General features: G+C 39.2%; 4 protein-coding genes across 4 annotated transcripts; 1 reads left to right on the top strand and 3 right to left on the bottom strand.

Moving 5' to 3' along the window:
* Positions 1–910: 910 nt before the first annotated feature.
* Positions 911–3,836, bottom strand: LOC115018788 (calponin homology domain-containing protein DDB_G0272472-like). Its single transcript, XM_029448004.1, has 4 exons — positions 3,777–3,836; positions 2,479–3,309; positions 2,248–2,376; positions 911–919 (listed from the first exon to the last, which is right to left on the bottom strand). Exons 1-4 carry the CDS (start codon positions 3,834–3,836, stop codon positions 911–913), a joined length of 1,029 nt encoding a protein of 342 aa, XP_029303864.1.
* Positions 3,837–4,867: 1,031 nt separating this feature from the next.
* Positions 4,868–9,314, bottom strand: htatsf1 (HIV-1 Tat specific factor 1). The gene is made up of 10 exons (XM_029447784.1): positions 9,141–9,314; positions 8,110–8,274; positions 7,504–7,738; positions 7,273–7,320; positions 7,027–7,181; positions 6,716–6,879; positions 6,498–6,594; positions 6,306–6,395; positions 6,058–6,195; positions 4,868–5,661 (listed from the first exon to the last, which is right to left on the bottom strand). Exons 2-10 carry the CDS (start codon positions 8,272–8,274, stop codon positions 5,242–5,244), a joined length of 1,512 nt encoding a protein of 503 aa, XP_029303644.1. The 5' UTR covers positions 9,141–9,314; the 3' UTR covers positions 4,868–5,241.
* A 49-nt stretch (positions 9,315–9,363) lies between these two features.
* Positions 9,364–19,910, top strand: LOC115018787 (uncharacterized). The gene is made up of 7 exons (XM_029448003.1): positions 9,364–9,751; positions 10,431–10,555; positions 11,345–11,557; positions 15,173–15,312; positions 16,843–16,985; positions 18,363–18,574; positions 19,286–19,910. Exons 1-7 carry the CDS (start codon positions 9,602–9,604, stop codon positions 19,611–19,613), a joined length of 1,311 nt encoding a protein of 436 aa, XP_029303863.1. The 5' UTR covers positions 9,364–9,601; the 3' UTR covers positions 19,614–19,910.
* Positions 19,911–20,108: 198 nt separating this feature from the next.
* bnip1b (BCL2 interacting protein 1b) lies at positions 20,109–24,038 on the bottom strand. Its single transcript, XM_029447785.1, has 6 exons — positions 23,914–24,038; positions 23,063–23,155; positions 22,368–22,459; positions 21,932–22,039; positions 21,319–21,437; positions 20,109–21,120 (listed from the first exon to the last, which is right to left on the bottom strand). Exons 1-6 carry the CDS (start codon positions 23,995–23,997, stop codon positions 20,924–20,926), a joined length of 693 nt encoding a protein of 230 aa, XP_029303645.1. The 5' UTR covers positions 23,998–24,038; the 3' UTR covers positions 20,109–20,923.
* Between the last annotated feature and the right edge of the window lie 3,510 nt (positions 24,039–27,548).

Genomic DNA, 27,548 nt, shown 5'->3' with positions numbered 1-27,548 from the left:
GATCATCATCTATGGTCACGGATGCCTTCCACCCCCGCCATCTCGCCTACTCTTCATCCCAACGCAACAAAGAGGAAAAACAAATCAAACAATTTACAGTTTCCCATTATTCTCTCCTCTCTGTCTGTCAGCATATGGTTTCAATCAGCTGTGTGTGTGTGTGTGTGTGTGTGTGTGTGTGTGTGTGTGTGTGTGTGTGTGTGTGTGTGTGTGTGTGTGTGTGACACCATGTGAATGTTTTTTATTTTCCATACATTTTCTCCTCAGATACAAAGCTCTTTGTCCATCTCTTTGGCTCCTCCTTCCTCTCACGCCCTCTACATCTTCCATCTCTCTCTCTCTCTCTCTCTCTCTCTCTCTCTCTCACTCTTTCTCTCTCTCGCTTCTCTCTCTCTCTCTGTGTCTCTCTGTCTCTCTCTCTCTGTCTCTCTCTGTCTCTCTGTCTCTCTCTCTCTAACTCTCTCTCTTTCTCTCTAACTCTATTTTAGTCTTGCTTTTCTTGGCTGTAAGTCAGACCTCAGGCAGACCTAGAGGTCTTTTTCCCAAGCGATCTCCAGGATGGACTCCAGGGAACAGAGCGCACACACACACATACACACACACACACACACACACACACACACACACACACACACACACACACAGAGCCTGCTTTCACATGCTCTGCCCATTTCCTCCTTCGTCTCTGCTCCTATCCCATATCTTTCTCTGTCTGCACCTCCTTGTTGACTCATACAATATTGTTGCATTACTGTTAAACTGTGTTGCAGCCATAGTTTATTGGAAAACAGAGAACACACTGTTCAAAATCAAGTATCGTGTTCTTGGCCCGGCTGAACTCTCTGCACCACGTACACCCATTTGTACATTACATGCTTTGTGTGTGTTTTAAAGCTTTTTTTTATCCAGGTTAGTCCCACTGGGATTAGGGATCTCGTTTACAAGGGAGACCTGGGTGAGAATGCAGCAGCACATTTTGCTAAGCAGAACAACTACAAAGACAAATGCACACACAAGGTTAAACTAGTGCTATAGCTTCTCAGTGAATTTAAGATTGAGTAACACTGGAGGATATTATTGATTAATAACTATATATGTGCTGTGTCCTTTACTCCACCCTGCAAAAACACTATACTTACTGTATAAAATCCTTGCATTAGATAAACTCAAATTCTTTTGAAAGGACAATACTCTGCCAACAGTGATCGAACAAGTGCTCAGATCTTTTAGTTAAGTCTTTTTTAAATCATTAAGTAAAAGTAGCAATACCACAGTGTAGACAAACTGTTACAACATTGACCGACAGTACCCATCATGCAGAATGGCCCACATATTATATTACTGGATTATAACTATTGATGCATTAATGTGAAAGCAATGTGTATAAAAATTCATAACAATTCAGTTTTAATTATATGTTGTATTTATCATTTGAATCTGCAAAGGAACTAAAGTAAAATTATACAATAGAATTCAAATGGAAAGTACAACTACCTCAAAATCGTACTTAAGTACAGTAAATGCACTTTGTTACTTTCCACTACTTTATGAAAGCAAGTCTGAAACTGTGAAAATATTTTCAAGGTTTCAAACTTTATACAGACAGTCCCGTTCGGCCAATGTGATATAACTCTGATATCTACTGTATGTAAGAACATCGTTAACCAACCAACAGACGCAACAGCAGGATTACAGTGCTCTCTAGTGGTGAGGCAGGGAAGAGAGCAGACCTTCCAAAGGTTTAGGATTGTGTCATTAGCAGGGAGTTACTGGTGATTTCTAATGTGCAAATGGAAACATGTTTTCTTTTGATCATCATATTGCTGCCTTGATTACTTCTACTAACGTTTGGACTTTCACGAGGGATGACACAGTGGTGGAAGAAGTATTCACATCTTTTCTGTTGATCAGGGTAAAACGTCCACAGTGATTGAATGTTGTGTAGAGCAATAAAAACAAGAAAAGAAATCAAAGTAAGAACTTTTAATAGGCACTGAAAAACCACATTCAATTAGACACCAATTATGACACCTCTTTAGCTGGTAAAAGCTTGCTTGCAGGGTGTTAGTAGGAGGGGAGGAGAGGAAGTGAAAAGGAAAAGGGGGTGAGAGTGGTTAGAAAGATGTTACTCCTCTCTTCTCCGTCTCCTTCTTCTCGCTCTCTTTCCTGTCCTTCCTTTCTTTTTCCTCCCTCGTGTTCTCTCTTCTCTCTCTTCAATCTGTTCTTCTCCATCCTCCCATTTTCTGCTCTTTCTTTCTCTTCTCTCTTTTCCTTCTCTTGTCTCTCCTTCTTCAGCCTCTTTTCTGTCTCCTTCTTTGCCTTTTTTTCCTCCTTTTTCATCTTCGCCTTCTCTTTGTCCGTTTTTAAGGCGAGCTCCTGAAACAGACAGCATATTATTCAACAGTTCAAAACTTCAACAAACTGTTACACTCAAACAAGATGTCATTTAAATCAGAATGATCAGCTGATGTGGCGTACCTGAAGCTTAATATTTAGTTGGATCAGGAGCTGCTTCTCCTCCTCCATCTTGCTCTCCTTGTTGAGCCACTTCGCCTCCACCTCTCTGCTCTGCTTCTGCAGCTCCTGCGTTTTCTTAAAGATCTCCTCCTTTGCTGCCAGCCCACACCGGAGACGATCCTCCAGAACTTTGTGTTTTGTTTGCCACTCTGTCTCGCTCTGGCGGATCTCCATCTTTATTGCGCTCACCTTGGCCAAGCTGTCCAGATTTCCCCCTTCCAGTGCCATCATTTCCTTTCTAACACGGGTGATGACGTCATCCTTCTCCTGGATGACCTGGCTCGTCTTCTTCTCACAGTCCCGCTGCAGAGTTTCCAGCTCAGCAGCTACCTCCTTCTGTCTTACAAGCCACCGGCTTTCCCACTCTTCATTTAACTGAATCACAGTTTTGTCAAAGGAAAGTTTCATCTCATCGAGCTGATCGCACTCTGCCTTGCAGAATTGTTCAGCTTTCTCGGTCTCCATCTTCTGGAAGTGCAGACTTTCCTTCAAGGAGCAGACTTCCTCCGTTTTTTCTTTACATATTCTGTTAATCTCCTTGCGCTGAGTGTCAAACAGTTTGTCAATGGCTCTTGCAGAACCTAAAGCCTTAACCATGTCCTTTTTGGCCATAAACAGTGTTGATACTAAAGAGTCCTTTTCATCCAGCAGCTTCTTTTTTTCCTTCTCCCAGCTCACTGTCTGCTCTTTTAAAGCAGCATTTTCTGCAGCCAGCTCCTGGTTTTGTGCTTTGGTTTCCAGAAGGCCTTGTCGCAGAGCCTGCAGCGTTCTGCTGAGAGCACACTGGGAGTACTGAAAGACACAAATATACATGAAATAAACAAGTGAATGAAGGGTATCCATTTGCATCTGTTGTAAAAGAGCCCTGCATAGTACCAGCAATGTTCCATTATCTTCATACATTGCTTCAGCCAAAACAGTCAAATTCTCAATTTACAATAGAGGGAGAAAATTGTCACTTATTAGCAAATTAAAATATCCACAACAATCATGTAAACTACAGGGACACAAAAGGTCTATGTCACCTTGTGTCTGTGACTCGTTGTTAACACTTGTGTGTTATAAAACTTAAAACACATTAGAACATAGTAGAGTTCAGATGTCTCAATATGATAAATTGATAAATAGAAACAATATATAACTCAATCATCTGAATATTTTTTACAATAATTGTGTTTGTTAAAGCTTTAGACAAAAGATAAACAAATGAAACAAAAACTAGGCTGTCGTAACTAAAAACAATACTTAGAAAATCTTACCTCGTCTTCTGAGTCGCTTGCTGAACACAGATTTACTTGTAGTTCTTGTGGACTTTCCATAGTTGTAGTTTTCCAGAGAGAGACGTTTCTCTGCTGGAGGTCAGGTTGTAACTCACTGGAGGTTTTAATTCAACACAACAACATGTATGTCGTCATGACGACGAGCTGCATTTTGAGCAGGGTTCAGAATGTGATGATGTCATGAGACCTCAAAATGTTACAAATCCAAAAACTTTATTAAACTCTCAATGGATTTATTTACAAGAGAACACCCCAAGTGAGAGTGTATTTGTAATACTAAGTCTGTCTTGGCACATGAGAGATACAGATACTGCAAACTAAAAGAAAAAGGCGATCTATTTTAGTTTGCCTTCTTATATGAGTGGATGTACTATCTATCTAGTGTGTGTCAAAGCTTATTGGTTCTTGTTTGGAGATCCTTTTTGCACGGTTGTTGACGTCTCAACCCGAGTAGTCAGCACGCTGTTTTTTATAAACCATCAATGAAATGTGAAGCAATTTCTGGTTGAAGCAAACATGTAACCATTGTGTAAATGAAAAAGCATTACCTTAAATGTGTTCTTAGTTGAAACTTAATCTTATGTTGAAGCTCGATTACTAATTACTAACATACATAACATGTATTCCTGCAAGGTTTGGGCACTGGTCTGATCTCAACCATGAAACATAGGTGAATTTGTACATTTTGCTTAATGATTTAAACTATGGCTGAATGATTTGGTAAACATATCTAATTGGGATTATTTTTACTGATATTACAATATGAGCCACGATATTTGAGGGAAATGATCATTTTTGCATAAATGATCATAAATTTCATAGATTTATAACATATGTAGAATACGATTTGTAAACCGGTACTTCTCTGCATCATACTTAATTCAGAATGTTTTTTTGTTTTATATTTTGCCTTTTTATAAATATTGCACTTGTCCATATGGTGATTCCAGTCCTAATTTAAAACAACGTTTGATTGTTTAATATGATTTTTCTTGGTCTTTGGACAACTTCCATTTCACAAGTCTTCTGTGATGTGTTCAGATGCTCGAGGAGGAAAATCAAAAGACCACAAAACCCAGAGTACAAAAAGAGAAACAATTATTTTTTACTCATATTCTGGTAAGTATAACAAATCAGAGGGAATTGATGGCATTTAAAAAGAAAAAAGTGTAATGAGTACTGAAGCTGAACAATCCTATACAACTTAAATCCAACACAATTTCAGTCCGTTATCTTTTGTAATTCATTAGTATTTTAAGGTTTTTAAAAACAACCCTGTAAACAAACTGTAATTACACTAAAATTCAGGGAAATCTGCGCTCGATAAATGATGAAAATAGGGAAGCAAAATCATAATTTTATTTTTCTACATTACAAAACAGCTTAAACTTTCCAAATGCCTCCTCCTCCCCCTGCCTGTTCACACGGAGGTTTGCCACGGTTCTCATTCGAACAGGACTGTCCTAGTTGGTTGCCAGGGGGACCGAAGATGTGCATGCAAGTATCTAGGCTTGCTCATCATCACTTCCTGCCAGGCTGCTGTCTGTAGAGTCTGCTTCCTCTTCCTGTTTCTGTTTCTGTGGTTCTGTTTTTGGGTGCTGTTCAGCCTCTGTGGTGCTGGAGGGCTCTGTGGGTTCTGTAGTGGTGGTGGGGGTGTCGATGTCGATGGGGGTGTCGGTGGGGTGTCGGTAGTGGTGGGGATGTCGGTGGGGGTGTCAGTGGTGGTGGTGGTGGTGGTAGTGGTGGCGGCGGTGGCGCCCTCTGCTGGTGTGGCGGTGTTGTTCTGCTCGCCCTGCTTGCCTCCCTCCAGGAAAGTAGACCAACCCTTCAGTCGCTCCTCCCGCTCACGGGTCGTCTCTTCCACCTGCACAAACACATTTAGCATGAAGGATGCAACTTCTTGCAATAAGTCAAATATCACGTGACTTGAAAGAGTCATGACTGACAGGCTCCAGTAGCCTATTGGCATGTTAAGTATGCATCAAGCAGGGGTGGGGGGGGGGGGGGGGGTTCAGGTAAGAATCGATATCTAATTAATCACATTAAATCAGCTGCCTCTCTCTTATAAAGTTACGTTAAGTTGTCTCTTTTGTTAAAAAAGGTACATTTCTGTTTGCCAGCACAAAAGTTCTTTACCAGGGATTGAGTATTGCACTTCCATAACATGTTGAGACATTTAAGTAAAAGGATGGTGAAGAATATCCTGACTTTTATTCACTGGTATGAGCGAGCATGCTTTCTAAATGCCCATTTGGTTTACCTGATAGTCTGTTGTTCCATCCCAAAGCACAGCAATCAGCTGCCTTCCTCCAAACCAGCGACCATTGAACGACTGAATGCATGCATCGGCTTGTTCAGGCTCCTTGAATGCGACTGATGCCACTCCGTCTGGGTGTCTCTGCAGCACAAACACAAACACATACCGGCTCTTTATTGATGCCACCAACATCAAACTCAAACAATTCTTTCTACCGTCGCTATGAAACAGCAGGAATGACGTTAACTCACATCAAAGAGGATTACTTTCTTGACCTCTCCGAACTTCTCACACTCCGTCCGCAGATCCTCACGATACTCATTCAACTCCAGTGGGTCTTCCTACGAAGGCCAACACAGAGACCACAGAGATTAATACCCTCAATGTGTGTGTGTGCGAGTGTGTATGTGCACGTGTGTGTGTGTGTGTCTCTCTCTCCGCACCTCAAAGTCACTGGGGTGGAACATGTTCCTAATGATGACAACTTTTTCATGCCTCTTCCTCAGTTCTCCTTGCCTCTCTGGCCTCCAGTCCAACTGTCTAAACAGACAAAGAAGAAATGCTCAATTACTAGTCTTCTCTTAAACCACCTCAGCGGTGTCAGAGTCCCTAAATGCAGAATGGGACATGTAGCAAGTTAGAACAAGGAAGTGGAGTTTACTTTTGTTGCTGCTGCAGCTTCTTCCTATAATCTTTGTTCTTCTTCTTCTTCTTGCTGACGTCATATTGGCCCTTTAGCTCAAACCGTGCTTCTTCTACGTGGAGTCTGTAACCTCGGACTTCTGACTCGTCAATCAGACGCAAAGCCAACGCCACCGACTCCTTCTGCAGAGAATCACAAAAACACATGCTGTCATAATAATTGTACTCTGCACTGTGTCACTCAAAGGTAAAAACCCATGCGGACCCTTAGGGACATGGCCCCATGGAAATGATAAATGAAGCTTTAGGCCAGCAGAAGGACAGACAAACCTTGAGATAGCAGCAGAGGCCATCCCCCTTCAGATTTCCCTCTTTGTCCTTGTAGAGTTTGACCTTGTAGTCTTCAGTGATGGGGTCCCGCATAACAATTCCGCACTTGGACATCATCTCAGCAAACTCGTCAGAGCTGATGTCAGGAGGCAGGCCTGAGGAGGAAAAAGAAGAAGAGGGAAGAGTGAGATGGGATCAACAGTCAGCTACTCATTGGACAGCTGCCTCCTTGTTAGAGATACCAACCTGACACGTAGACGTTTGTGTTTTTAGTGTCCTCGATGTCAAACCATCCTACAGCCACAAGAAAAAAAGGGGGAAAGCATTTATGAAAAGAAGCGTTTGTACAAACTTAAACTTAATCACATACGCCAACGTAGCTCTCCTTAATAATATACCATATTTGTTGATTCCATTTTGTGTGTTAGTTGCTGCCCTGGTTTTCTCTCTTCTCTTTGGTTGTTGATGTCACATTACCTGGTTCTGGTTTCCTCTTCTCTCCTTTCTGTTTGTCGTCTTTAGATGAGGTTTCATCCTGGTCTGGGTCCTGTTTCTGGACGGCATCTCCTGGTTTCTTCTTTTGTGAGGGCTTGCTTTCTGGTTTTGCGGCTGCCGGGTTTGAGCTGCTCACTGCAGCTATGTTGGCATCTGGAGCTCCGTCCTGAGTGAAGCCATAGTTGGCCTGGTAGGCTGCAATGAAGTCCTCTGTTATCTAGAGAAACAAAGCAAACCTACTTAACATTAACATGGAAACTGCTCCTACTACATACAAAAAAGAGGTCTACAATCCAGTTTGGGTTGCAGTGACATCTGTATTTAGTGTGTCCATTTGTGTTTGGGTCACCAATGCATTTTAATGTTAAGTGTGGTATGAGGTAAAGTATGAGCTGATGGGATCCTCCTACCGGTGGACAACCACTCTACGTCCTGAGCCACAGCCCCCCCCATAGTATACTGTGCATGTCAACCAACCTTGCAAACAGTAGGGATAAACTCAACAGGCACAACCTAAAATCAGAGTTGACTAAATAAATCCACATGCATTTACACAACAAAAGCTGAGAGGTAAAGAAAAGTTCATACTTTAGGGAACCAGGCCTTCTTTTCATGGTTCCAGTCATACACAGTCCCATCCTCTGGGTCAGTGTAGGTCTTAGCGTCAGAGCCGTCCTCATTTTTCCGGCCATAGAGTTCCTGCATCCGCAGCTGCTCCGTAAACTCATTGTTGGTATTTGATTGAGCACTCATCTGCAACAAGAATGTGAAATTATCCAGGTCAACAAGGCATTACATTTCAGCATGTACAAAGCAGTTGTATTATATCCCATTGTGGAAACACTAAAGTAGTGTGGATTTATTATACTGATTTTCCATTTTCTAATAATAATTTCATAAATTGTTGCAAAGATTTAGGATGATTTAGTTACTATCCATCAAAGCGCAACATTTGTCTTTTTTTCGTTACTCAATGCTCTTAGATTTAGTAAACATCTGTCAAAATACTATTTATGGTTCAACAATAACTGTTGCATGTGGCCAAAGCAGGATCGTAAATGCATATGCCACAGTCGTAGCTGGGCCAGTGCTGTAAAGACCATCAATAAACTGCCCACAACAAAGCCCTTTTGCAAACTCCATTAGCCAACAAATCATATATTGCTACTGGTAAAGGTAAAGGTAAAGGTTGAAAGGTGTCAAGTTGCAAGTTGGTTTAATTCATCACACTAAATATTGAGAGCTTGAAGTGTCAGCAAGCTATTTTAGACATATTAAGTGGTTAAACGGCTGTCGAGGTTCAGTTCACTCCCGGATAAATTACTCATGCACATTTTTGTAACATCTGAAGGTCTGCGTTTGTGAGTATAAATATAGTACAGCAGATAGGTAGTAGCTCAGTCTGCATGGGAACCGCAGGGTCGCCGGCCCCCACCTGGACCAAGTACGGATAGTGGACCCGTAGCTTGAGAGGTGCCAGTTTGCCTGTGCCAGTAATGTGTAAAGAAAAAGTGAATTTCCCCTCGGGATCTATAAAGGTCTGTCTGCTTCTTGTTCTTCTAAGGTAACGTAATAAATGAGTTGATGCTAGCCAATAAGCTAACCTTAGTTATCGTTACCTTTTACAACAGTAGTCCAGGCGATCTAAAAATCTGGTAGGTGCGAAGGTTACTGAAACAGACTCCCACCGTTTATAATCCCAAACACAGGACACTCTCGGTTTCTGTGTTTTCAATTTACTTTAAGATTAACGTTAATCGGTGCACGTTAACATTTAGCCTAAACCACCCGACTTTGAATGAAGTACTTCCGATGTCAGGTTTCGAATGCGCATGCGTGACAACTGGGACTGAAGCGCTTGATTTGTGAATTAGCTTCTACCGTTTCACCGTAGCAACTACCACCACAGTCAAAAGTGACTGTAGCAAAACCTACCAATCACTCCGCCCGCAGTTTGTTAAAGACAGCACGAGTGGACCGCATGACTTGTTGTAAAACAAGCGCCGACGGCACAGCTGGCCAGCTTTCAATATAGTTAGCAGGTAAGCTAAGTAAGTTAGCAATTCCACTCCAGTTTGTCATGGCGGAGGGTAGCGCTAACGTTAACGTCGGTCCGGCCAACCTTCCTCCGGGAGACCCGCAGCTGATCGGTATGATTGTGGAGCATCTGAAGAACCGGGGGCTTTTTGACGAGTTCCGTCGGGACTGTCTCGCAGACGTTGATACGAAGGTAACTAGTCCGCTAACGCTACCATGGCTAACGTTAGTTGTATAGTTTAACTTTAGCAAGCCACACTCTAGCTAATGTTGGCTAGTATTGCTCGAGCTTAAAATTACTTATATTTTATCTTTAACAGAAATGTGCTATTAACTCGTTGCTAATTTAATTGGAAGTCTATAGGTGCTGTTTTCATTTTTCAAATGGGAATAAGTTTGCATTTTAGTTTTAATCGTGACAAATTGTGTTGAAAATTAGGCTACATTGTTCATATTGCATTATTCGTTTTGAATATTGTCCTCTGTAGTGCAGGGTAAATATTTGAAAATGTAATAAATGTCGTTTAACTTGTTAGAAAATTGCATTTTTATTTTAACTTAAATAGTGCTTGCCTGAATGGGAAATCAGGTTACATTGTTTATATTGAACTTTATTTTCTAATTTGAATTAACATTTAAATACTGTCGTAGAATTCTGGTACAAGTATGTGAAAAAGAAAATGCCAATTGGACTAATACTGAATTACATTTTCAAGTTTACATTATCATTTTACTAAAGTCCCTTATGGGCTTTCAAAGTGTTCTTTTCAATGTTGCTACAATTAACTTCCTATGTATAGTATACTGTGACAGTGTGTGCTATTACTGTGTAATAACCAAGTTTACGTCGCTGTCACTGTGATTGCTGCCAGCCTGCCTATCAAAACCTGAGGCAGAAAGTGGACAACTATGTCACGTCGAACCTGAGCACACAGGACTGGAACCCATCTATCAACAAGAACCAGATGAGGAACGGACTGAGACAAAGCGTTGTTCAGTGAGTGTTATCTTGACTTAATGATTGTATATCCGCTCAATCCAATCATGTATCCAGTAGATTAGGTAACTGCTATTACTGCCTGGTTAAAGCTCCTGATTTTAAAATATATCTGGCAACTAGAGATTGCTCTAAAACAGCAGGAACACACCTTCCTATCCAGTGAAAACCAAAATAATAATAATTTGAATGTTTGTGATAAACTGAAGAATGAAGTGTTCCTTTTTATGTGGTGAGGAAAGTTTTTCTACATCTTAAGCTAAATAAATAAAACCCTCTTGGATCAGCTGTTAAATGTATCGTTGCAAGGCGAATGGAGAACCAGTGTCGAAATTAGGGCTGCAACTAATTATTATTTTCATAATCTGTTAATCAGTCTTCACTATTAATCAATGAATCAGTTGGTCTATAAAACACCAGAACATTTTTTTAAATCCGCCACACAGTTTCCTAGAGCCCAGTGTGAAGTCTTCAGTTCAAATGTTTTTGTTTTATCCTACTAACTTCCCCAAACCCAGAGATATTCAGTTTGAATTGATATAAAACAGAGAAAAGCAGCACATCCTCACATCGAAAGACTCATTAGTGTTTTCGCATGAAAGAATTACCCAAACAAAGACTGAGGTTTGTCTGTTGTTGAAGTTAAGAGTAGTACGCTCCACAAAGATTAAACTGATATTCGTTCTTTAATTGAGACCGTACTAAACTAACTGTTGATAACACTTAGAGTCAAATAACCAAACTTCTGTAACTCCTCTTTGTGTTTTTTGTGTTCTCTTTCTTTATTAGATCGGGTATGCTGGAGTCTGGTGTGGACAGGATCATCACTCAGGTCGTGGACCCCAAGATGAACCACACTTTCCGGCCGCACATAGAAACTGCTATCCACGATTTCTTGTCCGGGGACAGGAGGGAGGAGAACGCCTTGAGTTGTAACTCTGCACCGTCTGAACAGACAGAACTACAGGAGGCCCCGTTTGCTTCTGGCCCCAAAACCCCCTGAGGTCCAATTTTTAAAAACTAAAGTACTGTGTAAGGTCAAGAACAATTTAGAAATTCAGTTATGAAATATCTATCTTCGCTCTTGCTGCAGGTACACATGCTTGTCTACAAATAATGTTGTATGGCTGTGTTGGCATTTTGAAGAAGAAGAAGAAGAAGAAGAAGGAGAAGGAGGAGGAGGAGGAGGAGGAGGAGGAGGAGGATGTGATGTTGTTCCATTGCCCGTCTGGGCTGCTGCTGGAGAAGTAGGACAATGTGGAGCAGTGCACTTACACTGCACTGTGCAGCTTTTATTAAAAAAACAAAAATAAAAAAAACATGACACACACACCTGGATTATGATTTTAGACTTTATTTTTTTTACTGCCGATATTACATTTTGAGTTTGGAAAGTTGCATATGTTTCTAGTTAGGAGGCTTAGAAGAAGAAGATCCACCAGTTTCCTTCTAACTCAAATTGAATTCTTGAAAGACATTTATGTAAATGTCTTTGTGCATGTACTTAGTATGTAGCATTGGTTGTGCATCCGATGTGATTTACTAAAAACGGTTGACATCATGTTCCTCTCTGTCTTCTTTTTTTAGTGTGCCTCTTTTTATTTACTGTACTATTATTAGTAAAGATACCCTGATATATGTAAAGCTATTGGTGTAAGTCTGTGAAAAGATGAAAGCTGCACAGTCTAACTCTAACCAGAGCCCATGATCATAAAGTGGTACCACTAGGTGGGGTTGTGTTTCTCATTTTACAGGCAGAATCCATCAAACAGAAAGTATTCCTAGGCTTGTATTTTACACCCCTGAAACATATACATGTCCTATCTGCATATTTGAGACAGGACAATAACTATTATGATGAGGAGGTGTACAACTGCAAGTCATTGAGTTGCATTGAGTGATGAGTGGCTCAGTACCTTTTGCATGAGCCACAGAGGGACTGTCATGTCAGGAGGTGGGGACATGCACTCCAGCTACTTGTGTTCGTTCTGGATCGACCCTGCGTGTGTGTGTGTGTGTGTGTGTGTGTGTGTGTGTGTGTGTGTGTGTGTTCCAAGCTTGCGTAACTTTATTGATTTAACTACTTGTTTTTTGGCAGGAGAATGTGCCACAATTTAACACGTGTCTATAATTCCGCCCTCGGTTTGTCGTGTGTGTGTGTGTGTGTGTACTATAGGCCTACTACACATACAAACTAAACCATCTACATGTGTTTTTGTGAGCTATGATGTGTAAAACCATAGAATACCAACCATATGTACCTTGAAGTGGATTAAATTGTGGACTGAATATATAAGGGCACAATTGTCAACAGATTAAAGTTCATTAACCCTAAGGTTTTTGGTAATGCTTCCTCCTGATATCAATAATCTCAAAGCAGATACTGAATGAATGTGATCTATATGCACACAGACACACATCCAGAGGCATACATGATGTTTACGACATCATGATGTGAGATACAGAGAGCACAAGAGGGTCCTGCATGTACTGTGTGCACAGTAGTGTGTGTGTAATGTGCATTAGTGTGTCATTTTGGACGTGTGTGTGTATTCAGTGTCTGAGTGAAAGGTCATTGTGTGGGTGGTCATCTGAGGTTGTGTGAGGGAAGCTGTGGGATGTTGTTTTGAAGCAGGATGAGTCGGAATGGAAAAGAAAGCCCTCCAACAAACGTCTAAACATTAGTCTCCCCATAAGGGTAGGACTTCCCCAACTGGGCCCCTGCGTGGACACACACATAAACACACCCTGTCATTGTACCTTGACCTCTTGTTCTAAACCACGTTCCCTGAAGGCCTCTTGGATGTAGGGTAGATAAACCTGAGGTGCAAGGTGTTAGGTATTTTTTTGACTCACGGGAAGACAGTTATGTGACCATGATGTCATGGTGTCAGATGAGTGTGTCCGGTCTCTTTGTAGCTGTCAAGGGTCAGAGGTCATGGTTGTTATGAGACTAAACACAACCACAACAACTAGGCTGCAAGATTTGACCATATAAAGGAAAAAAATCAAAGCTCACCTTGGACTCACAAACGCAAACATGTTACTCTTTGATGTGACCCTTCTAGCTGCAAATTGTCTGAAACTACCAACAGTTATATTAATAATCTCAAAGTACAAATTAGTCAGCTATTTGTTTGTTTCCTATCCCCTGTAGATTTAAAAAGTTGGTGCACACACAAAGCTACAGTTATTTTTACTTTATTACAACCAGACTAAAGGTTCAAGGTAAGTTTAACCAAAGTGTCATACACAACCTTCTATTATACATACACCAGCTGCTCTCAAAGTTAAAGTCAGATATAATTATTTTGCATTATCTACAAACATTTTTGACATATTGTAAAAACTATACCTGCAGTTATAAATGTAAAATCAATCAATAATAAAGTTAGCAGTTTCTGGTGTTGATAAGTGGGTGCCATGACATTTGGTACAGATATATTCATGATGCCCAGAGGATGAAATATAATCTCTTAACTTTTCATCTATTGGCATCAAGTTAGAATTTTTATTTATCCAATACATTTGTTTAACTTTTTTAACTGTTTGGAATAAGTTCAATTGAGTGGCATTTTTTTGCTGTCATGTGACTTTTTCTTATATTATATTTTATTATAATTTCGTCACTGACAATTAGATTCTAGTAGTTTAAACTACGTTTTCTAAGTAGCCTTAGTTAATCAAACTACATTTCTCCCGAGGGTGGCTTTGCTGAGGTTCTTTGAGTGTGAAGTTGTTGGCTTGCAAAGCTTTCAGAGTAGCTTCTCCAACACTGCCAACATATCTCCATGTCTTAGCTGTAGACTTGATCGTGTTTAGATGTATGTTTTTTGTTACCCAATCTGGCGACCAAATCTTTCTTATCAATAATAAAATGTGCCTGATCTATAAAGCATTATTATAAAGCCATCAGTTACAATGTATGAACCCTTTAAGAATATTTTAGGCTTATGTATATGAGCATGTCAGACAGATGTAATGTAAAAATGTCAGTTTACAGGAATGTAGCTCTATAACCATGTGTAAACCTGACCACCTTTAGACACTCCTGCTCTCTCTCTCTTTCAGTTTAGGCGCTAGTGATTCGTTTCCAACTGCACGTTTATCTGCCAAGAAAGCAGCTGCTAACCCTCAAACACACACGCACACACACATACACTGGCTGTCGGGTTAATTGAGTGTGGATGTCTTGAGTGGTTGACCTTCACGTAACCCCGCATACTCCCGAGGAACAGGAAGACCTTATAAGTGCATTTCTGGAAGACTATTGACTGATGAATAGGAAAAACTAAACCAGATCGAATTCCAATCATCAGTCAACCAGTTTATTCAAACACAATAACTGATCCTGCTACGGTCTGTAATCTTTTTCTCACATCAATAATAAACGTTTTGATCCAGTGTGGTGCGCGCACACAGGGCTGCTCTGTGATTGGTGGAGATAAACCTGGACGCGCAGCGCTCATGCAGCTTTATATATTTCAGCCTTCACGCCGCAGTCATACTTTAAAGTTGAAACTCCTCTGCAAGGGTGCACTCTTGCTGCTACATCCTATAAAACAAAAAAAAATACATACCAAAAAAAAGCCGAAGCTGAGATCAGGCAGTTTAAAGCATGCCGACGAACTTGCCCGCTGTGTGTTTTGTGTTTTTTCTGCTCCTGGCCTGTCAACAGGTGCTGACCATGGATCTGCACAATGTCCAGGAGAAACTGGCAAGCCAAGCCAAAAGACGTCTCTCTCTGCAGAGCACAGGTAAGTTCTAAAAGCAGATGTTCTGCTGCCTTCACTGTCTACCCTTTGTCACACTGCATCCAGATTCACAATGTCCTCACGTCTCTGATAATTGCATATGGGTAAATAGTAAGGCTCGATTACTTAGTGGCCCTTTAATTGTTAGAAAATATTGAACTGAAACCATGTGCAAAGATGGCAATCGCTGCAGGCAGATATTTCATTGTGTGTCTAAAAACTCTTGTTGACATTGAAAGATTTGGGAAGCTTTGTTTTAGTTTGTGCATGTCATCAAATTGTGTATGTAGTTCATTTTTGATCGTGCACTGGATTATTGTAGGTCTTTACTTTGCAGAGAAAACCTTCAGTACTTCTTTAGGCTTCCTTTCGACCCAGCACTGGGATAATTGTTGTGCTCGATCTGGATCCCACTGTTCAGTAGCTTCAGGTGATGACATACTGCCATGTACAGTTGTCATGATATTGATACACGTAGCCATATATTAGTTTAATATAACTGACAGTTTTGTTGCAGTTATACATCTGCTCCTTTGGTGCGTCTGCGGTCAAGTGAGGTGCGCTAAATGACGCATGATAGTATTATTTATATCTTCGATATGTGTTCTATAGTATCATTGCATCGTTAAACTAGTGTGTATGCTGTGCAGCCTGTATCAGTTTAAGCTATAGCGCGCCTCTCTTTCGCTCTCCTGCTCTGTTGGTGGCTGTAACTCAATGCGCAGCTACGGCGGCCCGATCGTGTCAAATCACATTCCCTCCGTACCAGCAGCGCGTGCATGATGGCACCCCCGGTCCCAACATCAACATCAACAACAACCGATATTATAGAGCGAAAACAGCAAGAACAACATCATAACAATCCGATATTAAAGATTAATTTAAAATTAATTTAAGAATCCCGACAAAAAAGTGATCTGTCTCATGTAGCCTACTCAGGTGTAGTGACCTCAACAAAAGAGAACAAACATTTATTCACTAAGCCATACCTTTATTTAAAATATGTTTAACAATAAATAAATAATAATACAAATGTATGTAGTTACTTCCTTCCTTACATTTATCATCATGGACGTTTCAAGCACTTATCAAACTGAAATTAAATATTAATTTCTGCAAAGTGAAAGCCTTGCTGTTGGACAGCTTGAGCCTCCTCTGCCTCTGGATGATTCTTCATCCTGACATCCTATCCAGCTGTTGACTGCGGTGTAGTTGTTTATGTTATAGGAACACTTAAACTTACCGATATCTGAAAACAAATTATACAAGAATATTGAACTCACAACTGCCTAAAATTACATGACAGGGCCATTACCTTTTCTTTCTGTAAATGTTTCTGTAAATTGAGTGTAATGTCGGGACATGACATTACAGGAATTTCCAAGGTCACCCTGACGTGTGATTGGATTGTAATGCTTATATTTTTATCTTTAAGGTACATCAGAATACAGCACAGTAGCACGTAGGAGTTTGGAGACACATTAGCTTCTGCGGTATCACTGTATGTTAATTATCTCTCTCTCTGTTTCTCAGCGGAAATTCAGAGTTGCCTGGTGAGTTCAGGGGATGTCGGCTGTGGGACGTTTCAGTGTTTCACCAACAACTCCTGCGAAATCCAAGGGCTGCACCAAATCTGTCTAACTCTGCTGCACAACGCCGGCCGCTACGACTCACAGGTGGGGAGCAGTAAGGACACTGAGACAATCAAAAAACACTTTTCAAAAGTAATGTGTTTATCGTCAGGCCTCTTTTGCACTAACGGGCACAGTCTGAAAACCTGTTCAATAACAACTAAGGGCAGACTTAGATGAGACATATTTGGATACATATTTTTATTTCATTTAATCCCTTCACTCATTACAGTCATTTGTGAGGAATGTTTGCAGTATAAGGTGTAGTGTATAGTTATGCATGGTAGCACTGGATACAGAACAAACTGAGAGGAGAAGTGAAATGAGAGAGGGAACAGCTTGTCTACTTCACTAGAATAGAAGTGCATGAGAGAGTGATGTAGGTCTAAAGTGTCTCCAGCATGAACAGGCTCTGTGGAGGATGTTCAGTAAGGATCTGTGTTGAATTTGTGTCCTTGTTACTTCACCGTAGAAACATTACTCATGCTTTAAATCGGCGATAAACAATATTTATACAATAACAAAATCATGTAACATTTTGAAAGGAGTCGCTGGTCGTTATGAATCTACCAGCAATGTCTGCTGCTCCCCTCAGCTTTACAGAGCTTCATAGTGAGTTTCAGCTCATTGGTTCACTCTCACTGCTCTCATAGTGTTGGTTTAAGCTGCAGCAGGCAGCTGTTTTTAGGGGAAAAGCTCTAACAACCCACTGCACACCACCTGCTCAACAGCAAACAGGAGACAGACAAAGCAAACGACTACCTGGTGAACACAGTGGAGCAGTTAGAAGCTGAAGAGGCATCTTTTCCCCCTCAGTCGTTGGTAGAGACCAAAAACAGAGCTAAAAGAGAGAACATCTCCATCTCTGTATATTCCATCAAATGAAACCAAAGAATATTAAATATGAATGCATCCCTTTAGATATTTAAGGCAAGTGATTTGCAGAGCAGATATTCATGCTGTAGCTGACCAAAGGAACTTAAAAGTTACAGTGTGTTAAATGGCTACGGTGACTCACTGTAAGAAAATATTGCACTTGCCTACAACTCAATTATCTTCTTGTAATGGGACACACATGCACGTACCTTCTGTAAAAAGATACATATGACCTGCTTTTTTACATGCTCACTATATTTATCCAGTTTGGTTCACTGATACCTGCTTAATGTAACAACACTGTTACTTTATTCACTTAAGATAATTACCACATGCAAGCCTGTCAGATTCTTGTGGATCCAGTGTACACAGAAAAAAAGAAAGTCTGTGGGTGTGTAATTTTACACAGGAAGTGGCAGATGCAGGGGAGTTGTCACACATCCCCAGGACAATTTTGACATTGTTATCGCTCAGCAGATGCAGCTTTGCTGACGGAGCCGTCAGAAATGAAACTGAGTCCTCCTGTTGCTCTCCTCCTCCTCCCAGGGCAAGTCATTTGTGAAGGATGCGTTGCGGTGCATGGCGTTGGGACTGCGACAGCGCTTCAGCTGTGTGAGCCGCCGGTGCTCAGCGGTAAAAGAGATGGTGTTCTCGCTCCAGAGAGAGTGCTACTCCAAACACCAGCTCTGCCTGGCACTTCAAGACCACATGGATACCATGGGCAACCTGGTCCAGTTCCACCTCATGTTTCCCCCTGGGTGAGACACACACACACACATTAGCAAGTGATCAGTGAGCTTTTATCGCCATCCAAAGGGAAAAGTGTAAACCAAAATATTTAAACCATTCTTTGTGAAATATACAATATTGCAAAAGCTACTTTAATGCAAGTGTATGTAACTTTTAAAATAACACAATCCTCCTCACTCATAACATACTTAACATATTATGTGTGATATTTTAATGACATACTATACTACGACTTTTTTAATTCTCTTTTTTTACATACTTTAAACTATGATTTTTTCTTACTTACTATACCATGACTTTTTAATTACATTTTATGACATAATATACTATGACATTTTACTTCTTCTTTTTTGACATACTATAAACTATGATTTTTTTTAACTTACATACTATATTATGACTTTCTTTGGGACATTTTTTATGACTGTTGATTCCTACTATTTTCACTTGACGTGTCACAGTAGGAAAAGGACAGCGGTAAATAACAAAAATAGTGACGGCTGAATTCCATTTAGCTGCTTCAGTTTCAGGGTCCTGGTATTGTACGTGCTGGATCACTGCCATTGCTTACTAAAGGCACACATATCCGTATGACATATGAGAAGTCAGAATAGCTGCTGTGAAAGAGTTAGTCTCCCTTTAAGGTAGTGTTTTTCTGAATATACATTAAGTCTGTGCCTAAAGTTGGACAAAACATTTTTTCTCGTGTGACCCATTAGATTGTACGTGGAGCTGATGAACTTCCTGTTGAAGTGTGGAGACGAGGTCAGGATGTGGGTCAGCCAGCGGCTGCGCGGGCAGTGCGAACAACACTGGGGGGCGCTGTGCAGCAGCTTCGGCAGCACCTGCTCTCTCAGCCAATCAGACGCGCCGCAGATTACCACTGCCCCACCACCCAACCTGCCTTGGCTTATCACCGCTCCAGGACACCCGCAGCAGCCCACCAGAGCGACCGAACAAGAGGACAGGAACGGGCTCAGTCAGCTCAACAGCCAGACACAATCTGGTCTACCTGAGTCTGAGAAATCCAATGTAACTGCTTCATAAACAGACAGTCACACCGAGGTGCAGGCAGGGTACACAAAGATACAAAGATCATGCACTTATTACTATTATATTAGAAGAAGAATGAGTAAAAGTAGTGGTAGTAGTTTAGTGTCGTATTGCTGGTGAACACGACTTATTTAATCTGTTAGGTGTTTGTGCTATATTACCATTTTCCTTTACATTTGACTGTGTACAAGGATGAAAACCAATTATCTACCTCACTTCAACACCACAGTGGCTGTATCCTTCAGCAAAGGACACACGAGTAAACACTACAGGGAATCGCTCAAGTGCAGCTATTCTACCTATTTAAGTCTGTTTTTGTATTTATGAGGATTGTTATATTATGCATCGTGTAGTTGACACGCTATCAAAGTTATCTTGTGGACAGTCAGGGTGCAGTCTGCAGGAAGGGAAGCACTCTTTGGTTATGAAGTTTTAAATATGTATTTTTGATGTTCCACTTGAACGATCACATTTCATACAGACCCCAGGTTTCAAGCTACGTTTTCTAAGTTTTTATTTAAATGCATCGAAAAATACATTTGTAAGCATTTTTGATTGAAATTAAATAAACCACAATGTCGTCACTGGAAAGAGAGAAGTGTGGTCATTAGTCAGTCCTGTAAAATATTTCTTCACACGAACTAATAGTATAGCATCTCTGATGTTTGGTATCCTGCACACTACTGCCGATCTGTGGCAACGCTTCAACTTATCCCTCATTATATGGAAATGGAAAATATTGTTGTTTTAACAAACATTGTTCAACATTCACACAGTCTCTGACTCAACATGACCTTTACAGGATCAGTAAGTATCACCTTTCTAAAATGAGTTGTCTGGACGTCCGTAAGAAGAAAGGCACAAGGTAAACTCGTCAATAACTGTAACAATGGCGTCTTTGAAACACACACACACACACACACACACACACACACACACACACACACACACACACACACACACACACACACACACACACACACACACACACACACACACACACACACACACACACACACACACACACACACACAATGCCAGTTTACATTTATCCTTAATATCCATTTTATAAACCCACATATTGCATATTGTTCAATTTAAAAACCAGGGTGCTAAACAAGATGAAAAGTTTTCACTAATCACCGTCTATGTGTGGCAGTCCAGTCTCAGGACTGCTTCCAACTCTCCATGTAGGTCCAGCTTTTACTTCATACCTACTGAAAGTCCTGGTGGTAACTTTCCGCTGAGTGAAATCACTGGAAAACATTCTTGCTAAAGCCCGAGTGTGTTCTTTAGCCAGCGAGCTAAATGAAGGGGAAGAGACGTTTCTTAAGGATGTAGAGGACGGTGGCGAAGAAGAGGGCCAGAGCGAGGAAGATGAGCAACTTGTCTGTCAACTCCCGCCGGTTGTACTTGAGGATCAGTTTCCTCCCCAGGTGGATGGTTCCTGTCATGCTTTTAAACTCCTCGTTGGTTTCCTGCACTGTCCTGGAGGAAGTGGCTGGAGGAGGAGGAGGAGGAGGAGGAGGAGGAGGAGGAGAATTAAAGGTTTAAGAGAGAAGAAGATGGAAATGTTAATGAGATACATTTTCACAGTGAAAAACATTGTTGTAAACTGGATTTACCTTTTGTACACAAACTATAACCCTGACAAAGGTAAACAAAGACATGGACAAAGTACAGTTGTGTTTTTTTGTACCCAGCGTGCCGATGGTGTCCTCGCTCTGCTTCACATTTTCAGCCATCATCTTGCTCATAGACATCAAACTCTCCGTGATGTTGCTACTGGTTTCTACTAAGCTTTCTTTGGTCGCCTTCCTGATACAAAAACACACACAAAGCAGACCACTGGTGATGCATGCTTGCTGTCCGTAATATGTTATGTATACAGTATAATGTGTGTACAAGTGGAAGTTAAAGTCCAAGAAATCTGGGCTTCTCCAGCTCTCCAGCAGAGCAAAGCCACAACTAACATGTGATCAATTACTAGAAACCAAAGTGATGTCTTAAAATCACGGTTTTCTAACAGACAATAATATGTTGCTGGACAACCTTCATACCTGGAGGGCTTTGTATAATGTTGACTGTTAAAATGATTGAGCTGTAATTAAATGATTAACAAAGACTGAAACTAACTTAAATGTCTGTTTCTAGGCTTCTTTTACAGAGACTGAGAGAGACTAGTATCTGCAACCGTGTGTCATCCACAGTAGAAGCAAAACACCTGCCATATTCATTGTATAATTATATAAAGTTGGATGACTCATCCTTTCAGCACCACAGTAGAGCGTCAGCCTCAGCATTGTACCGACCTCTGTCTGATGCTCTGGTAATCTCCTCCACGCAGCAGCTCGTCCTTCTCCGTGTAGTCTATGGCTAGTTTACATGCCAGGTTTGCTTTCCTCCACGCAGTCTGGTTACTGGAATCCACAGAAAAATAGCACATAAACCAACTTTGAGAACTGTAGTTTTCTGTTTAGATCTGGTCTGTCTGAGATATCCTTCTTTTCTCTGTTTTATATCATATTAAACTGAATATCTTTGGGTTTTGGACTGACAAAACAAGACATGACATCTCATTCTGATGTGTTGACTGAGAGCGAGATAAAGCTCAGTTCGCTCACTTAACACTGGACTCAACCATGGCATTTTAGTGGGATCGATAACGCCAGTAAAGTCATGATTCAAAGGGGGAAATGAAGAGGACTGCTGCTAATTTTTCATGTCTGTGTGTGTATGTTTACCTACCTCAGCATTTGTCTTCGCTGGCTCTCTGTCTCCGCCTGGATGGCCAGTCTGTCCGTCTCTCTGTCCTGCTCTCTGGCCATCTGCTCCAGATCCTGACAACAACACACCACAACAGTTTGGATTTTAAGCAAGAAATCAAAAAAATGCAACACACTACATACTTGATTGTCATTCAACACAGGGTTACACAACGAAATGCAGTTGTAGTCCCTTTATGCTACGTAAGGAAATGGTGGATTGTGATTTAAGGAGTCTCACAGCCTGAAAAAAGAAACTGATCTGTAATCTGGTGGTACTTCTTCAGGGTGAACAGGCTGTAGGCTGGGTATTGTCCTTAATATCCTTAGGCTCTTCACAGGCACCTCGTCTCACTGATGCATGGAAGATTGGCATTATTGATGTTGTGGGCAGTTGTAATCGTGGCAGGGGAATTTTGTCTTTTTAAGTTTCCTTAAAATATACAGCATTTTTTTGTTAAAGCTTTTTTTTCACCAGGATGGAGATGTGTGATGACCATGTCAGGTTGTTTGTGATGCTGACTCTCAGTAACTTGCTCCATGTCATGAGGTTTTTTTAAAGGACATATGACTTTTGAATGACATACTATACTATGTTTTTGTTTTTTTTAATACAGTTTTATGACATATTGTACCATGAATTTATTTCTGCCATTTACTTGTGATGTGAGGCCTGACCTGTATTCTGAGTCTGAGCTTGTTGAACTTCTCTTTGACCTGAGAGTTGAGCTCCATGAGAGTTGACTGAGGTCCAGGGCAATCCCTGATGTCCTGCAGGTGACATAAACACAATGATCCACCTTAGGATCTGTCTGAGCTCAACGGACACTGAAACACAACACCTGATTTAGAATTTTCTATTGGAAAATACAGCTTGACTTGAATCACACTGCGGGAGTACACATTGATCACAGGCAAATCAAATACCTTTTACTATCAGTTATGATAACATGCAGAGAGTTACTGAAGAGTAGGACTGATGATTATCTTTTTAGATGCATTTGCTACTAATTGGGTTCATAAAATAAAATAATAACAGGAAACACCCATCACACAGTCAAAGTAATGCCCTATTAACATACTTTCTACATAAGATCAAATATTTTTGGCATTCATCCTTTTTTTAAAGAAATGATTAATGAATTGATGACTATATATACTTTTACTTAAGTAATATTTTCAATGCAGGACTGAATATTTTTTAGCAGGCCTACTTTTGGATCTGAATAGCACAGCTGTTCAGCTAACATTGCTAATTTCACAATAGCATTAAAAATCCAAATAAATGAAACGATTAGCAGGGATTGAAGGATATAAAGTTAGTTAAACAAAGTTACTATCATTGACTTTATGAACATTCCTGTTTCTGTGTCTCGTTCAACTATCATTTAACAGTTTACCCATTAGCTAACGTTAGCTTCCCTTTAGTGTTGTTGTGATGCCTTCACGGACATCTCTCCAGAACAAATCCGATCCCAGCGTGAGCAAAACAAAAATCAATAGATAAACCACACGTTTTCAGTTCTTACCTGAACAATAGCCTTAATTTCTAGGTCATATTTTATAATTTCTTGTCCACAAATTCGGACGTGGACATCCGCAGAAGACGCCATATTTGTTTTTGTACGGCAAGCTGTAGGCTCAAAAACATAAGCTCTGCTGAAGGCGAAGCAATGGCAAATAGTTCACATGAATATAAAGAACAACACTTGTAGTATAAAGAACAACACTTGTAGTATATAGGACAACAGCTGTAGTATATGGAACATTACTTGTAGTATATACAACATTACTTGTAGTATATACTACAACACTTGTAGAATATAAAACAACACTTGTAGGATATCGAACACTTGTAGTATATAGAACACTTGTATATAGAACACTTGTATATATAACACTTGTAGTATATAGAACACTTGTAGTATATAGAACACTTGTTGTTTATAGAACACTTGTATATAGAACACTTGTATATAGAACACTTGTTGTTTATAGAACACTTGTTGTTTATAGAACACTTGTAGTATATAGAACACTTGTATATAGAACACTTGTATATAGAACACTTGTAGTATATAGAACACTTGTATATAGAACACTTGTAGTATATAGAACACTTGTATATAGAACACTTGTATATAGAACACTTGTTGTTTATAGAACACTTGTTGTATATAGAACACTTGTAGTATATAGAACACTTGTTGTTTATAGAACACTTGTTGTATATAGAACACTTGTAGTATATAGAACACTTGTATATAGAACACTTGTATATAGAACACTTGTAGTATATAGAACACTTGTTGTTTATAGAACACTTGTTGTATATAGAACACTTGTAGTATATAGAACACTTGTATATAGAACACTTGTATATAGAACACTTGTTGTTTATAGAACACTTGTTGTTTATAGAACACTTGTATATAGAACACTTGTATATAGAACACTTGTTGTTTATAGAACACTTGTTGTATATAGAACACTTGTTGTTTATAGAACACTTGTTGTTTATAGAACACTTGTATATAGAACACTTGTATATAGAACACTTGTTGTTTATAGAACACTTGTTGTATATAGAACACTTGTTGTTTATAGAACACTTGTTGTTTATAGAACACTTGTATATAGAACACTTGTATATAGAACACTTGTTGTTTATAGAACACTTGTTGTATATAGAACACTTGTAGTATATAGAACACTTGTTTATAGAACACTTGTAGTATATAGAACACTTGTTGTATATAGAACACTTGTAGTATATAGAACACTTGTATATAGAACACTTGTAGTATTAGAACACTTGTAGTATTAGAACACTTGTTGTATATAGAACACTTGTAGTATTAGAACACTTGTTGTATATAGAACACTTGTAGTATTAGAACACTTGTTGTATATAGAACACTTGTAGTATTAGAACACTTGTATATAGAACACTTGTAGTATTAGAACACTTGTTGTATATAGAACACTTGTAGTATATAGAACACTTGTATATAGAACACTTGTAGTATTAGAACACTTGTTGTATATAGAACACTTGTAGTATATAGAACACTTGTTTATAGAACACTTGTAGTATATAGAACACTTGTTGTATATAGAACACTTGTAGTATATAGAACACTTGTATATAGAACACTTGTAGTATTAGAACACTTGTTGTATATAGAACACTTGTAGTATATAGAACACTTGTATATAGAACACTTGTAGTATTAGAACACTTGTAGTATATAGAACACTTGTATATAGAACACTTGTAGTATTAGAACACTTGTTGTATATAGAACACTTGTATATAGAACACTTGTAGTATTAGAACACTTGTAGTATATAGAACACTTGTATATAGAACACTTGTAGTATTAGAACACTTGTTGTATATAGAACACTTGTAGTATATAGAACACTTGTATATAGAACACTTGTAGTATTAGAACACTTGTAGTATATAGAACACTTGTATATAGAACACTTGTAGTATTAGAACACTTGTTGTATATAGAACACTTGTAGTATTAGAACACTTGTAGTATATATAACACTTGTATATAGAACACTTGTAGTATTAGAACACTTGTTGTATATAGAACACTTGTAGTATATATAACACTTGTATATAGAACACTTGTAGTATATAGAACACTTGTTGTATATAGAACACTTGTAGTATTAGAACACTTGTTGTATATAGAAACACTTGTATATTGAACACTTGTAGTTTAAAAGAACACTTGTAGTATATCGAACAACACTTGTAGTATATGGAACACTTGTAGTATATAGAACACTTGTAGTATATAGAACACTTGTATATAGAACACTTGTAGTATTAGAAACACTTGTTGTATATAGAACACTTGTAGTATATAGAACACTTGTATATAGAACACTTGTAGTATTAGAACACTTGTTGTATATAGAACACTTGTAGTATATAGAACACTTGTATATAGAACACTTGTAGTATTAGAACACTTGTAGTATATAGAACACTTGTATATAGAACACTTGTAGTATTAGAACACTTGTTGTATATAGAACACTTGTATATAGAACACTTGTAGTATTAGAACACTTGTAGTATATAGAACACTTGTATATAGAACACTTGTAGTATTAGAACACTTGTTGTATATAGAACACTTGTAGTATATAGAACACTTGTATATAGAACACTTGTAGTATTAGAACACTTGTAGTATATAGAACACTTGTATATAGAACACTTGTAGTATTAGAACACTTGTTGTATATAGAACACTTGTAGTATATAGAACACTTGTAGTATTAGAACACTTGTTGTATATAGAACACTTGTATATTGAACACTTGTAGTTTAAAAGAACACTTGTAGTATATCGAACAACACTTGTAGTATATGGAACACTTGTAGTATATAGAACAACACCTGTAGCATATAGAATAACAGTTGCAGTATATAGAACATTTGTAGTATATAGAATAAGACTTGTAGTATATAGAACACTTGTAGTATATAGAATAAGACTTGTAGTATATAGATTATTATATACTTCAAGTGTTGTTCTATATACTACAGGTGTTATTATATATTATAGAATAGCACCTGTAGTATTTAGAATAACATTTGTAGTATATAGAACAACACATGTGGTATAAACAGCTTTTTTGAAAGACCAATGTGATACTCTTTCATATCTCACCGACCCAAAGTGAATCAGTCTTACTAAGTAAGAAAAAAACGGGGGGAAAAGAAGCCTGATATATTCTTAGGATACAGCATATTCCTCTGTGCCATAGACCTCACTGTTGTCCAAAAAACATGAATGAGACTCAGCGTTACACTGGGTGACATGTTCTTTTATGATGATGATAGGCATTGATGTTTATGTTAAGTCTATCCCACATGAGAGAGCACCAAATTATACTAAATCACATTTCCTTCTGTTTGAGTAAGACATAAAAAAGATATTTTAGGAAATTATTAAACCTTTTTTTTTTTTTACCAAACGAAACAATATATTTGTGACCCGTTTTTAAAGAGTTCTGTCGAAGTCGAAACAAATCGACTTTGGGCTTTTTTTTTTTTGTTGTTGCCCCTTTTATATGTTGTTAGAATGGACATGTGTTAAAAATATATATATATATCCAGAAATGAAAGAAC

The sequence above is a fragment of the Cottoperca gobio genome, chromosome 14, assembly GCF_900634415.1.
Source record: "Cottoperca gobio chromosome 14, fCotGob3.1, whole genome shotgun sequence".
Taxonomy (NCBI): Eukaryota; Metazoa; Chordata; class Actinopteri; order Perciformes; family Bovichtidae; genus Cottoperca; species Cottoperca gobio.
This window is presented reverse-complemented; position numbering and strand designations above follow the sequence as displayed.

What these genes read in the sequence shown, in the direction of transcription:
- htatsf1 (XM_029447784.1), bottom strand. Translation starts at nt 8,274, where the DNA reads ATGAGTGCTCAATCAAATACCAACAATGAGTTTACGGAGCAGCTGCGG. An exon ending in CACAAACGTCTACGTGTCAG is followed by an intron (nt 7,182 to 7,272) that starts GTTGGTATCTCT and finishes TTTCCTCCTCAG; the next exon opens with GCCTGCCTCCTGACATCAGC. An exon ending in AAGCTGCAGCAGCAACAAAA is followed by an intron (nt 6,595 to 6,715) that starts GTAAACTCCACT and finishes TTGTCTGTTTAG; the next exon opens with ACAGTTGGACTGGAGGCCAG.
- LOC115018787 (XM_029448003.1), top strand. Translation starts at nt 9,602, where the DNA reads ATGGCGGAGGGTAGCGCTAACGTTAACGTCGGTCCGGCCAACCTTCCT. An exon ending in CCGGCCGCTACGACTCACAG is followed by an intron (nt 16,986 to 18,362) that starts GTGGGGAGCAGT and finishes TCCTCCTCCCAG; the next exon opens with GGCAAGTCATTTGTGAAGGA. An exon ending in CACCTCATGTTTCCCCCTGG is followed by an intron (nt 18,575 to 19,285) that starts GTGAGACACACA and finishes GTGACCCATTAG; the next exon opens with ATTGTACGTGGAGCTGATGA.
- LOC115018788 (XM_029448004.1), bottom strand. Translation starts at nt 3,836, where the DNA reads ATGGAAAGTCCACAAGAACTACAAGTAAATCTGTGTTCAGCAAGCGAC. An exon ending in CAAGCGACTCAGAAGACGAG is followed by an intron (nt 3,310 to 3,776) that starts GTAAGATTTTCT and finishes TGTGTCTTTCAG; the next exon opens with TACTCCCAGTGTGCTCTCAG. An exon ending in AACTAAATATTAAGCTTCAG is followed by an intron (nt 2,377 to 2,478) that starts GTACGCCACATC and finishes TGTCTGTTTCAG; the next exon opens with GAGCTCGCCTTAAAAACGGA.
- bnip1b (XM_029447785.1), bottom strand. Translation starts at nt 23,997, where the DNA reads ATGGCGTCTTCTGCGGATGTCCACGTCCGAATTTGTGGACAAGAAATT. An exon ending in AAATTAAGGCTATTGTTCAG is followed by an intron (nt 23,156 to 23,913) that starts GTAAGAACTGAA and finishes TGTCACCTGCAG; the next exon opens with GACATCAGGGATTGCCCTGG. An exon ending in GGACACCATCGGCACGCTGG is followed by an intron (nt 21,121 to 21,318) that starts GTACAAAAAAAC and finishes CTCCTCCTCCAG; the next exon opens with CCACTTCCTCCAGGACAGTG.